At 33.8% G+C, this 18,496-nt stretch overlaps 1 protein-coding gene across 2 annotated transcripts in view; it reads right to left on the bottom strand.

The window, feature by feature from the left end:
- The window catches only part of WDR17 (WD repeat domain 17), a 50,096-nt gene extending 32,260 nt beyond the window's left edge, over positions 1-17,836 (bottom strand). For both annotated transcript variants that reach the window (XM_010123735.2, XM_086746468.1), the window contains exons 1-7: positions 17,731-17,836; positions 8,615-8,743; positions 7,450-7,633; positions 5,467-5,697; positions 1,649-1,900; positions 787-909; positions 261-448 (exon numbers count right to left, since the gene is read on the bottom strand). In XM_010123735.2, the coding sequence (XP_010122037.1) occupies positions 261-448; positions 787-909; positions 1,649-1,900; positions 5,467-5,697; positions 7,450-7,633; positions 8,615-8,743; positions 17,731-17,796 (1,173 nt within the window). In that variant the 5' untranslated portion in view covers positions 17,797-17,836. The remainder of the gene's footprint in view (positions 1-260; positions 449-786; positions 910-1,648; positions 1,901-5,466; positions 5,698-7,449; positions 7,634-8,614; positions 8,744-17,730) is intronic.
- Positions 17,837-18,496: the final 660 nt, after the last annotated feature.

The following is an 18,496-nucleotide window of genomic DNA, read 5'->3' as shown; positions in this document are numbered from 1 at the left end:
TTAAAAAAAATCCCAAGTCCTTAAATATTTATTTCTGGATGAAAACTGCCACAATACTTTCAACAGGATTGAGTCTTTTGCAATAAATAATTACTTTCAACTTCAGAACTGTCATTTTGTTTCCTAGAAACTTAGACACTTATTAATGATTTAAACTGTTTTACAGTGCTGCAAACTTTGTTTTCTTTTTTTTTTTTGCTGTTAGATAAAAATGTATAAGTCAAATAAACTCTCATTATAAAGACAGAGAAGAAACGTACCAAATCTCTAAGGAAATCCCACTTTTTGGCTCCCATGTCATAAAGCCCGACTCCACCATCCATGAAGCAACAGACAGCATGACCAGGAGGAAGAGAAAATGCTTGGTTTTGGGTTAAAGCTGGAGGAGGAACAGCCTCACTTGTTGAGGATGTATGCTGATTTTTATTAGGATACTGTGATGAACATGCTTGATAAAGCAAAAGATATAAACAAATAAATTAATTTTTATTTTAATAAGTAACAACTAAAAAGAGTAAAATGCTTGGTATTCCAATGAGATTAAAAACAAACAAACAAACAAAAATAATTGAGAATTCCTGTATGAAGCCTGGCCTACTAAAGAAGGACCTTATATAAAGTACTTGATCCTTTGACATTTGTCTAGTCTGGCACCAGAGGGTACTTTGATTAATTAAGGACTACAGAGCCGATACAAACTTGCAGAGATCGACTTGGATACAAGATTCAAACAGGATTTTCCTAACTGTCAGTTATTGCAATGAATAACAATAAAATTACACTTACACTTTTTCTTTGGAGGAGAACTTAACACATGCAAACCATGGAAACCAGTTTTCTTCAATTTAAAATTATCTATAGGTGTTGTACGTGAAACATTCCAAATCCGTAACACACCAACCTGAGAATCTGAGGTTTAAAAAAAAAAAAAAAAAAAAAAAAAAACCACACAAAAGCATTTATTTTTTTTATTATTCTCTTTTTACTGTACACAGAGGTATGTGGTTTAAGAACTGATTTAAGCAAAAATACATCAATTAATTAAACTCAGAATCCTATGAAAAAATTTATAAGCAGGCACTGTCATAGTAGCACTATTAACAACAATAATTATTAGCATTAGTTATTTAAACTTCAGTAAGTAAACTCTGTGGACCCTCTCATTATAAAATATTCTCACAGACTCACTTCCCTTATTCATTAGGTCTTCAACCTGAGCACTAATGCCTATGGTGCAGAAAAGAGGCAGGAAATAAATTCATGTTTTAAAAAATGCTTCTGAAAATAGAGAAAGAAAAGCTGAGGAGCAAGAGGTGGCATCCAGTAGTACAATGCATTTCTATTCCTATTCCTGAATTTACTCTCATATTTGTTGCTGAAGTGTGCAGGAAGAGAATACTATTTAGTATAAAAAAATAGTTTAAAGTCACTTGGTTTTGTACCTAACAAATACAAAATAAGTAAAAACTCCTCAGTGTAGTTTTCTGTTCTTTTCTACACTTTTATTTATTTTTTTTTTTGTACAATGCACACATGCTTTTATTTGTAAAAATGCTAACAAACAGAAAGATCAAACTTGAAGTATCAATTCTGAAGACTAAGTCCTACATTTACTACCTTTGTATAAATCAGGGAATAAAAGGCTTACCTCCCGTTATAAACATTCCAGGTGCACTAGAAACCCAGGCTAAACACTGAACAGATGCCGCTGCACTGGGAAAATTAAAAGTTGTGATACAGGACAGAGATTCAGAATCAACTAGTCGAATACCATTATGCAAATTAGCTACAAGAAGGTAGTCAGTTGACAACGGGTCCCACTCCAGTGCTGTAATGGGATCCTCTTCATCTGTTCCTTCAAGAGACTCTGGTCTTAGGACATGTTTCTGATTTTTAGAACCTTTAAGAGCACAAGAAAACAGATTATTTCAAAATGAAATAAAGTATATCCTTTCAATAGTTACAAGGTTTGCAAATATAATTTTTGTCTCACTCTGAAATTTTTAGTAGCCTGCTCTACTGTCTGCACTAGTTCAATTAATGAAGCTGGCCTTGCAATATTTGACTTAAAAGTAGTTCTGGCTCCATCAGATCCACCTTTCTTTTTAATACAGTAGAAAACAGAAACAGCTGTCAGGTTTATTAACATAATTTTATACTAAAGAAAAGTTTCAGTTCAGATTTTTTTTCTGAATGAAAATCAACATTCAAATGAAAACCAAGAACTGACAACAAAGCAGAATTGTCATGTTTCAGTTAGCTTTATAAGAACTAAACGCAAAACGTCCTCGAGCGATCAAAGCCAGTCATGTTCAAACACTCTAGTCTCAAGAAAGCACAATCAACTGGAGGGAATATGGATATCTAGCAGCTATTCAGTTTTACCTGTGCTTCAGAAAAGAGTCCTGAAGCAAAGCTCATGGAAACCCTAACTGTTAAATTTTATTTTCTATTAAAAGAAGACATCAGCCCTGTGAATCATGCAATTGAGTCACAGGTCATTTAAATAAGCTATGCTTTTTTTGAGAACAAATGAAATGTAAGCCAGTACAGAACACTTGGCTCTGCGTGACTGCACAGACTGTGACTCTTTGAAAATAGAGTACTCATCTTAAATCCTTGTATACTTTTTCTTCACATTAAATGTTCTGCCACATTAATGGATAGCCTGGAGTTAATTAAAAGAAAGTACAGTCACAAAAACCCCCAAACATAAGTTGATAATAATAATGAAAAAAAAAAAAAGTTGTGCTGCCTACTAGTTATGTGGCAGTGACTCACATAGAAATAGAAAGACTAGAGCCTTCAACCAGTCAATCATACTGAACTTTCAACCAGTTAACAGGAACTTGTGGAGGTTCAGGTTCTCTCAATACAGTATTTTGTAGGATAATATTTTACTTATCACTTATCCTACAAAGGGACTGAAACATTTTTTTTTTTTTTTTGAAATTGATTTAACTTGGCTGCAAACTAAGTTCTGGTCCAGTAACAAGTCATGGTACACATTCTGACATAAAGTAGATGAACTTCGATCGCAAACCAAGAATATTGACTTTCTACTCTTAATTGAAAAATACCAATTCTTTGTGTCCCTTCACTCCCTCTCTTTTTTTTTTTTTTAATAGAGAGCCTATACTCATCCTACTGATATAACTTTCTTTTAAGCATTGTAATTTTTTGAAAACTACCAATTACAAAAGTCAGATGAATTTCAACTATACATTGCAAACTAGAAACCTGCAGTTGATAAAATAGATAACTTGGATAAGCCTATTATTTTCAATTATATCTGAATGTTAAGACACGTATTTAAGTCATTCAAGAAAGTGTAATCAGAATCATGGTACTTATATTTTATTATAGTGACATGATCTATTTTTCAATATTACCCAATTTTGAAGTATATTTTAATGAGTTTATCTATTCACCAAAATTTTCATGCTCTATTCTTAAAACACATGCAGGGTTTTAGCTAAACAAATTCTGCATCTTTTTCTAATAGTGTGAAGAAGGCAAGTTAAAAGAAAACTATTATACTCTGTATTCTTTCAAAAATCATTACGATTGCTCCAATGTCATTGTCTTAATTACAAGAATATAATCTTTTGAATTAAAATATTCAAATTTCTTATCGCATGCAAGTCTGGGCTTTGAATGGCTGCTTCATGGCATTTCAATTAGTGGCTGTTGTTCTTAAATGCATCTGAATTTGTTGTACTAATTTATCCAAACTCGTAAAATTTGCTACTCAGTTCTGACAGTTAATTTGTAAGTAGACCTCTACAGATTGGTGGGTTTCTTGTTACATAAAATCGAATAAAAATCATATTTGACTAAAAAGTTTCTTACATCCATTTCATTAAAAGAAGTGTGTTTAGGTTTAAAGAACACTTAATATGATCGAACAGAAAGTGTACTACTTTTCTTGAATAATTTTGAGAAAGTGAAACTCTGAACAGTGTAAGAACAGAAACTTGAAAAGTTAATTTTTAAAAGCCAAAAAGTACAGCTATAAATTATTCTAAAATTTATTCTAAATAATTTATTAAGTAAACTGTACTACTGAAATCCAAGATTTTCAGTGAAAGAGTTCTGACAAAAATTTTCACCCAACTGTGTATAAACTTTCAACTCCTTATTTCTCCGTTGGAAACCAAGAATCTTACATCAGTTAAGAACAGGAAACTAATTTTATGGTTCATTTATTTTTATTTTAAAATTATCCTAATGAATATGTAAAATATTACAATAATAATGAAAACTATCCTAAACACAGAGACAGGTAAAATTTCTGTGATAATCTAATCTCAATTTCAAGCTGATTTAAGTAGATTTTTCCCCAACAGTAATGGATAACTTTCAATAAAAAAAATTTATAGCAACATATATGTGGTACATACAAAACTGCCACTGCTGCTAGCTTTTTTAGCCAATATTATATTTGCATTTGCAGAACATAATTTTGACATGTAAAATCCTTTTCCTATTCTTTCTATTTTCATATTCAAATCATTCTAGACAAGCTTTATGAAAAGTCTCAGTTTGATATATATTTAGAGGTTATCATATTAAAATAGATTTTCCTTTCCCAATGCCAATACTAATTCAGTCAGCAATGGAATCTATTCTCTGTGACATCATGAGTGACAACTTAGTAGAGTGAACTGAAGGAGAATAAATTTTGCATAATACTATGTAAAATTAACACATTATTTTAAGAATTTTTCTCACAAAATTGAAAATCAGATCTTACTGTAGGAAAAAAAAAAGGTAGACAGAAAAAAAATTGAAATAGTCCACCTAATACAGATACCTGTCTTTGTAGAAAACTATTTATGAAAGAGAGCTAAATTCTAGCTTTAAAGGAACTTATCAACAAGACACCTTCATTAGCAAAGCACTGGACTATTTATGAAGTACGTACAAATGTGCTCAGTGGATTTCAAACTTAAAGAGATAAATATTTTCCCATATAGTCTTTGACAGAACAGAACCATGAAGAAAATATGAAGCATGACATTAGACTCTACCTATAAAAATGCAGAGGACTCTAGAACATGAAGCAGAAGACTAGAACATAGGCAAAGTCAGAGACTAAGAGATTCAAGTCACTCCATTCAGAAGAACAAACTTGCTGGGAAATATAGTTCAGTAGAAGATCATGGCTAAAAAGACCATTCCCTAAAAAAAACCCAGTTTATCGCATTTGTCGAAAATTGCAATGTTATCTTGGTCACAAAAGGGAGAAGATACAAGCTAGATAAAGAGCACAGAGATTTCTCTGTACTATCTATCTAAGAAAATGTTTTTTGTGATTTGGAAGTAGGAATACTATGAACTAAGAACAAGTTCTATATATGTTTATATATATTACAAAGCCTGAATGAAAAAAGTGCAGTACTACACACATATACAGAGACAAAAATAAGATATATATAAACATTTTACTGTATCAGTTTTTACCTGGCTGAAAAATAGATAGGCTTCCATCAGTATGTCCAAATACTACTTTTCCTTTTTTCTTTGGATGCCATCTAAATAGACTGATATCGGACAAGAAACTATGTGCTTCTCTGTGTACAGTTACCCCGCTATCCGGTCCTGAGATAGTCCAAATGTACAATGGACCTCTGTGAGACACAAATGCAACTGCATCACCTGCATTCCAGCACCAGCTAAGTGACGCAGGAATTCCTGAAACATACAGGTAAACCTTATAAGAACCAGGATAAGAAATTCAGTGCATTACTGCTTGAACCAGTATCAGCAATTGTCTTGAAAAGCTGCAGAAATAACTATTTTACATAAAAATTATTAGACTGAAATTTAGACAACTGTGTTAACATCTTACGGTGTAAAAGTAAATTATACATCTCCATAGGCAGGAAGTAGAATTATTTCCCAAATTTTTTTAATATTGTGTGGGCTGTATTTTATGATACCTATACTTGATTTCATTAGTGCCAAAGGCAATCACAGATATGAAAGAGCCTGATCCTGTAAACAATACTTTCATTCATTCACAATTCCATTCACCATTATGTTCTACTGTAAGCTATTTGCTACTAAGCTAAATATTGAAAACTTTAAGATGTCTCTTTTTGCAAAACAGAATTAAATTTATTTTAGAGATAAATATAACAGAGGTAGACATTTGTGACAAAATTCAAAAGCTAACTCTGTAATCAAAGGGAACTCTTGATAGCTTCCTTCTGGATATATGACAGTTTAAATTTAGTTGCCTAACTGTAGGCATTCCAATGTAAGGAATTTTGACCTTAACATCTCCAGCTCCCATTATCCTCATAATTTAATGGTGTGTCTCTGAAGGAATAAATGACAGTAAGGCAAACTCCTCAAGCTGAAAATTTAAAACTGTTATTAGACACTTTAATATGGCAGTGTCAAAGACAGTAAAAGCATTAATAGGAGGTTTAAACATATTCTTTTAAATTAGCTTTTAAAAAGTTTAAAATAATGATAACACTTCTTTTACACATAGTCATTGGCTGAAGTAGCTTTTTTAAACAAGGAATGCACTGAAAAATAATTATCAGTTTTTATATTAATGCATAAAATGATAAATAGTCCTTTTAGAATAGAGCAAATTGTTGTGGTTTTTTTTCCCTACTTATTGTTTTTGCAGTATGTGCAGGATGTACAAGATTGTCAGAGGTATCCTAATTGCTCTGGAAAGAACAGAGTAGGGAGTCCCAAAATGTCTTAGAAGATCCTGAGATACTGAATGTTCTTGGGTTGCAGTTGCACCTATTTTTCAAGAATGCAAATGTAGGAGTAAAGAACACCTGACAGAGATTGACTGCAAGAACAGAAGTATGGGTACTGGTTTTGACAGAAGGGAATTAATCAGAACTGGACAGGGAAAGGTAGCAAACCCAGACTTTTAACCCCCTAAACTTCTATTACAATCTCCTAATGAGCAATTTCAAGTTCTGAGAGAAGATGCAGGTAGATAAGCATTAGGGTATTTAAACAAAAATTGTTTTGCAAATTCACTGATAATTTATACTTGAATCTGTTGAAGGCTATATTTTATTTGCTTTCACTTCTGCAAAGTTATCATGAAAATACACAAGGTTTAGAATTCAATTATTTACCCTTTTATACAGTGATGGAAAAAAAACATAGGGTTTTTTCCTGCTCAACAAGAAATCAATGGCAAAGTAAATTCTTGAGTTGGTCAAGTACTTTAGAAAACAGAATAACCTTTGTTTACCAATTTCTAGGTGCTTCAGAGCAATTTACTCAAACACAGTATCATTATGTCCTAAAGTGAACTGCAACAAATTGACAAGAATATTGTGTTTCGCAATCACTAAACCTCTGGCCTCCCAACTGCTTAGAATTTACTCTATTATCAAATATTTCTGATACCAGTGGATGAAAAAGCTGTATGGATCAAATAGATCTCCATGTCTGAAATACCTTTTGTATTGTCCAGCTTGGCCACAACCTTCTGCTCAGTCACATTCCAAATAATCACTAAACTATCTGCACTGGCACTTGCAAACATGTCAGGATTGTGGGGACACCAAGATATGGCTGTGATTGTCTTCTTATGCTCAGACATAATTGCCTGGAGCTTGAATTCATTGTATCGGTGATCCAGCTAAACAAAAAGTGAAATTCATTTTAGAAATACATGTTTTGTAAACTCATTTAAAACACTGCTGAGTTGGAAAATAGTTCATATGACAGTATCAGACTTAGAGATGAATTTATAGTGGATTTAACAATTTTCAGTACCTGGCTTCTCAATAAATTAAATTCTCATGGATTTGACTTATACAGAAAAGCTGTTGAATATTCCATTAGTGCAACCAGTATTAACATAGTCTATCCTCCTTTCACTTATAAACTATTATATTCCATTAATAACTGTACTCAAACTCAATCCTAAAGTGTTTTATTAATAGGCATGGTAACAATAATTTAGTAATCTGCAAGGGGTTAAATGAGATAGAATATGAAAAGGAGTTTGAAATTAACTCATGAAGTTAAAATAAGCACATCCTTCATTTCCTGATATATTTCTCAGTCTGAAAATTTAACATCACAGCATTTCTATTTTTTGTTATGTGTTAATGTATAGTAACTGTGAACTTCAGAAGACCACAATGCTGAGCAGTTCAGAAATGAAGAAATTAGTAACTTGTTCCAAACCAAAGAAAGGTGGGCAACTGAATCCACAACTCTGCACAGTGGGTTGAACTACTTCAAAATATTACAGTTATACTACAGCTTCAATTGAAACCACAGAATTGCTTTGTTTCCCTCTCAGAAGCCACTCTTCTATCACTGCACTTCTTTCTCAAGTGTTTGCTGGGTTGAGTGCCTGTCTCTTAAGAAAAATTCTTGACAAATACAGATTCAAATATGAAGTTTACGTCAATCTTTTGCACTGGTTGTAACAAAGAGAAAAAATAATTTGGAATAGGTATCTTGAACGGAAGATGAGCTTTACATAGACATCTTCTCAGCAGCAATCACACTTCCCAAAGCATTGTAGAAACATTTTTTGAAAGGGTTCAAAGTGAGATAGACAATACTGTAAAAATGTAACTAGTCTGTTAGATAAAAATAATCTTACCTGATAAATATAAATAGCAAGAGTAGCACAGTAGGCAAATCTGTCCCCACTAGCAGCACATACATCCTTGTTCCATGGCTGACATCCAGCAGCTAAAAGTCCCACTTGTTTAACCTGTGACATTTTTGTCTTTAAAACAGGAATTCATTAGACAACAAGATCACAGAATGTTAAAGACCAGAATAATGCATTTTTGTTCACATAAATAACATACACATATGTACCTTAAAAATATAGCTAGCCTTTATGTTTTAACAGCAATATCTTGTGTTCATGAGTTACAAACGAATGTAGCCAAAATAAAGCCAAGCAGATGTTCACAGGCTTCAGTGCTACACAAGAAAGGGATTTTAATACCAGGAATCCACTTAGGAGAAAAAAAAGCAGGGTACAGCAAATGAAAACTTGAATAGTTCTTGATTTGTACTAGCTAAAGCTGTTCTTCATCACTTTCATTTTCTTCTGCAGTCAGGTTCAACACTTTCTATATTACAGCGCAATGCCTTGTCTACTCTTTTTCCCTTCATCGTCCACAAAGACATTTGGACAAAATAGACTATATGCTAACACTTGTGTTTTAATTAAGTTAAACAACATGTCTTAAAATGTCTTCAAAGCACTTGCATAGAACAACTAGGTATTACTTATCATCGCCCTTTTTGGAGAAGCTTTCAAAACTTTCTTAATAATTACTGTTTAACAAAAAAGTTGAAGGAAACTGTGGAAAATAAAAAGCAAAGCTTAGTATAACATTACTGTATTACTGTATAGCAAACTATGCCTTCACAGTTCAAAACAAACCTCAAGCTACCAGCTCTGCTGAGAATGAGACAACACCTGCCTTTAACAAGAAAACACAATAAATGCTTTGCTGGGCCAGACCAATTATCCATCTAGCCCATATTTGATTCACGACAATGTCAGAACGTTATGTAGAGCACATGAGCCCAGCCATTTTTCTATGATCCATTTACATATTCTGCTAAGACCAAGAATGCACACATTTACAAAGGTATTGTTAAAACTTAACTCCTGGGTGGGCTGTACAAGATGACCTCCACAGGGACCTTCCAACGTCAACCATTCTGTGATTTAAGAAAATGTTCAAAATGAGCTTTGTTGCATTTATTTACAGCAGACAAGTAGGGATGGCTATCGGTTTTTACAAATCTCTGCGTTCACTTACAAACAGTCTTCATGTGATACAAACATCCCCAGTTCAAGTCAATTGTCAAAGGATGCAATGCCTGCTCCATCGACCTGCAGTAATAATTGTGGCTTTACCACCACTATAGAAGGCTCTAGTGGCCAAATAACTGCAACCAAGGTGGACAATGATGACTAGGTGGATCATAGCCTGCAACAGTGTGGTGATCCAAACAGCAGAACACGGTCCAAATAGCTACAAAAAGGATTCACCACTTCTGCACAGAAGTTAAATCAATCCAAACAAAGCTCTGTGAGCTTGACTGAAAGTACTACTCATACACAGGACATAGCTGAAAGCTCTTCATACATACAACTTCAGCTGGGCTAGCAGCAGAATTCCAATACAGGAAAACAATTGTACTTATGTCAGCACGAGCTCCTGCAGAAAATAATCTTCTTATGCAGATTGGTGGAAGACAAGTCTGCTGAATTTCACCATACCACTGAACGCGTCAGAATGGGCTCAGGCAAGTTCTAGACATAAAAATTTACTCCTCCAACTATGTTACTAAATGTTTCATTTAAGGAGATGTTTATCTTGTAGATAGATTAATGGACTGAGGGACATTATGTGGAAAAACTTTACATGGAGTATGGAAGATGGGATCTTTAGGTCAAAGAGCTGAGACTATCATCTTTAAAAGACAAGAAGAGTTATGTTCAATTTACCAAGTATTAGGTACATTTTCAAGCCCTACAAAGGAAAGGGAATTCAAAAGAAAAAAAAAGGAGACTTCAAATGCAATCAAGTATTTTGAGGGAGCAACTGTCGGATTGAGTGCAAGGGTTGGTTATGGAATGCATTGCTGTGTAACAACTTTAGGAGAGATAGGTTGTCTGGAGATCACTTTCCACCTACTTGACATCAACTGTACAGAGTGGGAAATATTTTTCTGAATGACATTAGTAGTAGGGTGCGTTTAGAAAAACCTTTGTACAAGTATGGTAACAGTGACCTATAGTACCCAAGGGAACCTATCAGTCAATATTGACAAAAAGCTTATTATAGAAATATCAACAAAATTTCATTTTAATGCATATATACAAGGGATGAAAAGTTGAATGATCAGTTTTATCTTCCATTTTTCTTACCTGCTTGGAGTATTTACTTAGCAGATAAATAGTAACGCACAAACATAAGAAGCAACCACCATGAGATGATAAGTCTCACTTTGGAAAGTGTGAAAAACAACAATAAAAAATAAACCCACAACAACAACAAAAGAGAGAGACTTATTTTGTGTGCTTCCTTATCAGAAGATCAGGATCAGACTGAACATTTGGGAGTCATCATCTCAAAGATATAATTGACGGTAGTTACAGTGCTTAAAGGTTCTGACTGAGTTCTAAATGCCTAAAGAAAATTAAATACCCATGTTTAACCTCTGAAAATTTGGGTAAAGGAGACTATACAACAATAGAAATATACAGAAAACCAAGCTCTGCTGCAGACTACTGCTTTGGCTATTTCCAGGGGTCCCTTCTGTGCAACTGAAGTATCAATCACAAATATTCAGAAATATTTGTATTTGAGGCATTCAGAACTGCAACATAGACTTTTTCCAGTCACAATGGAAAAATAACACTATTAACAACTACCTTTTTCTGAAATTAAAGTCATCTGGTTGATTACATAACAATTTACTAAAATGTAGAATAGAATAATACCTAGAACCAGAACTCTTGGATTCCACTCTTGATTCCAGGGAAAATGATGGTTAAAACACTACAGCTAGGTATGTCAGCAAACAGATAAGGAACATGAAAAAAAGCCACGGTGAAGTAGAAGAGAATTAGATGTACAATATTGGATTATCATAGGTTTAGTTTGTAGGTTGACCGCACGTAAGTGATTAAAAGTTAAAATCTCTTTAAACCTAAGAGTGCGCAAATGTTTATTTCATAGTAATGACATATTTGTCTCATTTTGTACAGATACTCATGTGGGAGCTAAGAAGTTACTGATTTGATGAAGTTTAATCTGTAAGAAAATATCTTAAATCTTGTTTAATTTGCAGTTTGACTACAGGTAAACTTAACATCTCCTACAGATGCTAAAACATAATTCCACAAATGTTTCTTTCAGAGTAACAACAGATTGGTCTTGTAGGATTCTGCAGTAATCTGTATTTTAAAAAATCTTGTTCATATATTCAGCAGATCTTCCTTTTTGCCTTAATATGAGAGAGAGAAGTTATTCCTCTCTACATGAAACCTACTCCATAGGAAATTACTGTTCTAAGCAACTGAGAATAAGGCTGATTCCAAGCCTAAGCACTGAAATCTAGAACAAAAAGGTCCCCTAAATTGGTTTTACAATTACCATCATCACACAAAACAGACTAGCACTTTGGTTTTGGAGATAGTTCCACTACTACTAGTGCTACTATTCCCATGTTTTCCATGCAGCTAATTAACAATGAAGAGGCTTTTATCTATTTTTTTTTTTTTTTCATTTCATCAGGACACTTGCATGGTTTAGGGTATTTTAAGGGTCTCCAAATGCATACGTCGCTGATTAGAATTCAGGCTAGATTAATCAGAATAAAAAAAAAAAATCACTGTCATTAAATGGCTATAAAATTATTTCATAAGAATTATTAACAATTGTTATTTCATAACAATTATTATGTCTGCAAGCATTGCAGAAACATTATTAAACTTTCATTCTTCATATAGATTTTTCTGTTTAAGTATACGTTAAAAAAATTCCATATATGTAGAATATTCTGAGCTGAATTATAGAAAGGAATTTGTACTTTATTTACTAATATTTGCTGTTTTAAAGTTGTTAATATTTCCTTGTAAAGAGTTCTCTTGTAAGTATCATGCATTAAAGCAGGTTCCTGCAGATCTTTTCAGACATTATAGATTTCTGTTTATCATACTTCTAGTACAAGGCAGAAAGCAACATTCATCAGAACAGCCTGAGAAAAATGACCTAAAACTAGAAATGTAGTATAACTGTATAAATATATGTATGTATGATTTCACACACATATTTTTATACAGTGGAGGTTTTTCATACTTTGTTGAAAAAGCATTTTATATGCTTCAATAAGAGATATACAAGTAATTATACTGGACTCTTAAGTATAGACTAAAAAAAACTGTGCATGGAAAAAACGTATATCACACTGGAAAAGCTATCAAAGGATGACCACAGTTTCCAAGGAGATGAAGTGAAGAGGAAGACAACAAAAACCCTTCTTTTCAATTGGCATGAGCAGCAACATTCTAAGCCCTTCCTCGTTGCTAAATATAGGAAAAAAAAAAAAAAAACAAAAACAAAAAACACCAAACTGAAATTCTGTATATCATATAGTTAATATTATTTTAAAATAACAGCTGAATGGACTAGATACATAGACATGGCTATATATCAATAACTTAAAGATAAATGCCTAATAATCCCTACCTTCGGATAGGTATCATTTTTTGTAAACCACTTAAGAATTTCCATGTTCTTTTCAATACCTTGCTGCTCCCAAAAATGCAAAATCTTGCTCTGCTTGCAGACTGAAATCACTTTACTTGACAGATGAAGAAACTAAACCTTGATGTTCACAGAATAATGCAGTTAAAGGATGCAGGAGGAAAGACTGAGCATTATGTTGCACCACACACACAAACCAGCAGTGTTAGTAGCCTGGCAACTGCAGCTCTTTAACAGGCACCATTTTAATTTTAACCTGACTCTTTTTTTCTCTGCTTCAGCTACACAGTGTATTCCATTGCTTGTTGTATTTCCCGATTGTACTACAATTATATTTACAGAATAATAATACCTCTAAGTCCATAACTTAGCATCCTTTAATTATCAAGAGATGTGCTTGCATTTTGTAAGTATTCATAAATCTATAACCATCAAGCACAACCAATAACATATGCTCATATTGTTAGCGCTTGTGCTCCCTGTGGTGTATGACCTCTCCATATACAGGTCATACATATAGAGTACACATACAATGTGGCATGCACACCAAAGTGAATATATAATACACTTATGTTAATCAATATACTTCTGTATATACAAAACCCTAGTTTCTGAACACCTATATGTAGTAGAGTGTTCGTGTCCTCTGCTTCTGTTCATTCTATCGTCACTATATTTCAATTATGTTTGTATGTTTTCTGACATGAAAAGCTTGCTGTCATACCTGCATGATTGATATATAAAACTTATATCTCATCCAGATTATTGTCCCCAGGTACCAGTATTTTTGTCAATATGTCAATGATAATATTATAATTATAAGACCTTCTTTAGTGAATTACAAGTGGTGTCTCCTTAAAGCCATTGGGTATATTTACCTGTCTTTGTGGGAAAATCAATTGGAGACGAAAATGTGACCTGTGAACCATATAGTTTCAAATTCATTACCCTATCCTTTGAAGCACCAGATAACGGACAATGAATTTATCTTGTTTTTTAACGAGTTTTTACATGAAGGTCTTCAAACCTGTCAAGAAATTTCTGCGTGTCTGCAAGACACAGCAGAAATCAACTTCTTCTTGACCGTGCCTGCCTCAATAGCACCGAGTTTCATGTATGAACATAAGCATAATTAGTACTAACCCTCTTCCAATGGGGCTGGAAAACACCAAGCATATTATAGCCATGTTAAGAAATTTAATTCTGATTTTTTATGCTCAGACTCGCAAAATAAAGGATAATTAGAAATATTCTGGTACATATGCAATTTAAAAGCCAATAGACAAACTAAATTCACTAAGACTAAACAGAGCAGTGAAATTTCAAAACACTTTAATGTTTCTGGAAAGAGCATTGATGACGTTAGTACATTTTCTAATTCTATTCTATGCTATCTATCCATTACATTTAAATGTATTTATATCTATTACTTTATGAATCTAGGAAATCTCAAAAGTAAAAGTAAGCACATCAGAATACAAGAAGAAATCTTATACCATGAAAACGTTGACAATATGTATATTGTCAAAGATCAGCTATCATGGATTGTAATAGACCCATAGGAAAAAAAGGTTAGAAACAAAGAAATAGATGTCAGTGTCATATTTCAGTTATAATTTCTTAAGAACCAGATATCTCAATATCAGTTGAGCTACTCCCTTTGAACAAAAATTCTTCCTACTCTGCGCAGAGTACCACTAAATGCCAAAGAATTTTCAGTTCTTGCTGTGGACAATCAAACTGCAGTTACTAAGGCAGGTCTGTAAAATGTTCTTACTAAGACTGTACACACACTAATTCAAGCAACTGCTTCTGGGCAAAAGATGAGCAAAGACTGGCTACATTAATGATGACAGTCACGATGTAGAATAATGCAGAATAATTATGTAGGTTTATGCATGTACTGCTCTAAACAGAAGTTAACCCCTTCATACTTCCCAGTAAAATTTAACCTAGGTAGTCTACTGCCTGTTAAAAATCTCAGTTTGGTTACTAGTTTACCATTGAGCAGTATAGACAGAGAGTTTGTATGCTTCTCTGCAAAAGCTAGAAAAGTTTTTTTTCTACCTTTGTATAAAATTTGTGGCACACAGACCATCTGTGGCTCCGGAAGAATCAGAAGACTAAACAGAGGCAAGAAGAGAGTGCCTTGGACAAGGCTTTGAATTTTGGCAATATTCTTCAAAACAACCAGAAGCCTCAGCTAGGCTCCTGCAACTAGCATTTGTAGATGGCACTTCCTAACTTATGATAGCCTAGCAAGTGTTCAAAATGAGTATATTCAGTTGTCCAGATGCTGACTAGGAAAAGAATACTCTTATTTAAAAGATAATTTTAAATGAACAAGTGTCCTACTAGCGTTCATAACTATTTTAAACCTCCACAATAAACTCAAAGCCAAATTTCTACTAGGATTGATTTAACCACAGTATCCCTGGCTTCACAAGGGAAGAAGTTGTGGATCTTTTGCTGAAGTCTGGAAAAAGTTTAGGTTGGAAATCACACCCTGAGACTGTATTTTACAGAAACAAACGCTTATTTGACATTAAAAACAAATATATGAATCCAAGATAGATACCCCTGCTTAGAAAGTCTAAGGCAAACAATCTAGCATTAAAAAAACATAATTTGGGTTAAGTCTTACACAGGAGTGGTTTTGACTGTCTTGACTACACTACTTGTACATTTTAACTAGAATATCCTTTATTGTGCAACTTTAACAAGATAATCTAAAGGGCAATACTAGGGTTTGAAACAGAGCATGGAGAAATGCTGGTATTTCTAACAATACATGACCAGCAATGTCATACCAAATCAACCCGAGACATCATATCTAGCAGTGGTAATAAAACCATCAACCATCATCTATAAAGTATTGGTCAGTCATATGGTACCAGAAATCTAGTTCTCAGATACTGTATGTAGTACAAAGAAATACATACAACCTTGTTTGATCTCAGTATAAAGCATCTGAAAGTCTCCACAAGAATTTTGTTCTCATTTTCCAACCCAGATAGAATCATAGAAGAGTTAGAGTTGGAAGGGACCTTCAAAGGTCATCTAGTCCAACCCCCCTGCAAGGAGCAGGGACATCTCCAACTAGATCAGGTTGCTCAGAGCCTCATCCAACCTGGCCTTGAATGTTTCCAGGGATAGGGCATCCACCACCTCTCTGGGCAACCTGTTCCACTACCCTCATTGTAAAAATTTTTTTCCTAATATCTAATCTGAATCTACCTCTCTCTATTTTGAAACTGTTACCCCTAGTCCTGTCACAACAGGCCCTACTGAACAGCCTCTCCCCATCTTTTCTGTAGGCCCCCTTTAGGTACTGGAAGACCACTATAAGGTGGTCTTCCCCCGGAGCCTCCTCTTCTCCAGGCTGAACAGCCCCAACTCTCCCAGCCTGTCCTCATAGGAAAGGTACTCCAGCCCTCTTATCATCTACCACAATCACCAGAACATTGCTTTTCTGCTAGCAAATTGCCAATAAAACATTTCTGGTTTCAGATAAAGTTACCTCTTGACACATCTCACACCTGAATCCTTGATGAGCAGCTATTAAAAGATAACTCTGCATCTGAAACACTCATATCATGAGTGACATGTAAAATAAGAACAGTGGAAAAGTATTAAAAGCTGATAGATTTTAATACTTATGAGCATATAAGTGGCATTACCAAGTAACACAATTAAAGCAGCCGCTGGCCCTTATGTTTCAGTAGCATCTCCTGCATTCTGATTCAATAGCTGAGAATATAGTATCAAAATGAGAAACAGAAATTACAGGAGTATATGGTTACATAAAGGAGCTTGATACAGCGAAAGAAATGTGAAATATATTCACTTCCCACTATAAATCTATGAGAGTAGAAGTAGATCAAGCTTTCTCAACGCATGCAGTTAATAAATATTAAAAAAAAAATAAAATCCAAGATATCCTGCAAATGTTGCTATAGTAACCATTCCTCCTCCTTGGAAAAATGTTAATAAAAACACACAGGTATCCAAGGCACAACTTGTAAATGACCCTAGATTAATTTAATATCTCCCAAATATTTTTGTTTTGCTCAATTAGTGCTTAGAATTACTTTAGTTTACCTCACACACAGTATATTAATTCCTCCTAATACAATAACATTAAATGCTTGATTTCTATCTCATTACATATTAAAGAATTACTACTCACGAAATGATGCAACTTAAAAAATGCAAGTAGGTAGCCACCAAACTTCCAAGATCTTTTATCCAGCTAGCAACATTAATTTTCAAAAAACTAATTTTAGATATGCTTATCTACGATTCGAGACCTCATTAAAACCACTAAAAACCTATGTATTTAAATCTAAATCGATTCTCCAGTACCACTAGGGAATATTACTTTTGGTACTAGTAATACAATAAGCAGCAGTGTAAAGAAGGAAAATATAAAGGAAGTAAAAGAAAAAATATTAATTTAAACAATTCTTACTCGTTGCTGTCCTTCATACCAATCCTCTTCATCAAACCAGTGGGAAATATAAGTCATCCAAGCCATGACAGAAGACAGTTGAAATAAAAAATACAGAACCTGAACATATGTAAGTACAATGAGTCCTGTGCTAAAATTTACTCAAAACTACAACAAGATATACAAAGATTAATAAGCTTTACATTCATAAATATACAATCTGAAATACTTATAGCAGCAATTTAAATGCTATATGTATTGGATTCTGAACTGGAAAACAGAAATCAACACTAAAACAAGTACTAGATTATATATTCCAGTATTTTAAATTAAAACAGGTTACTGCTTCAAGCTGAATTTTACAGTGCTTCTGAGCTCGGAAAATGAGGTACTGTTTGAGTCATTCTTATTTGTCTCCTAAAAAATTATTTTCCTTTTCTTCAAATGTACTGTCTGTAAGAAATGTGGTACACTGCATAAAAGCTTGTATTGAAATGTGAAATACCTTCAGAATCATGGGGAGTGGTATGTTGTGGTTACGTGGGGAGGGGTTTCAATTGGTACGGTAGGAGGGGCCATGATTATTGCAAGTGCCGAACATGTTATGTTTAACATTTTTTAAAAAGGGAAAAAAAGAAAGAAAAAGGATCTGCATCTCCATTGTTCACAACCAGCAGAGCCTGAAGAGCTCAGCTACAGCCACCAGCACTGGCTGGAAAAATTTAAAAGCCTAATTTTCACTGAATCATTGGAACGCATCTGCTTCTTTTCTCTCCCTCGGGAGAAT

This window comes from Chlamydotis macqueenii, chromosome 4 (assembly GCF_036417535.1).
Source record: "Chlamydotis macqueenii isolate bChlMac1 chromosome 4, bChlMac1.mat, whole genome shotgun sequence".
Taxonomy (NCBI): Eukaryota; Metazoa; Chordata; class Aves; order Otidiformes; family Otididae; genus Chlamydotis; species Chlamydotis macqueenii.
This window is presented reverse-complemented; position numbering and strand designations above follow the sequence as displayed.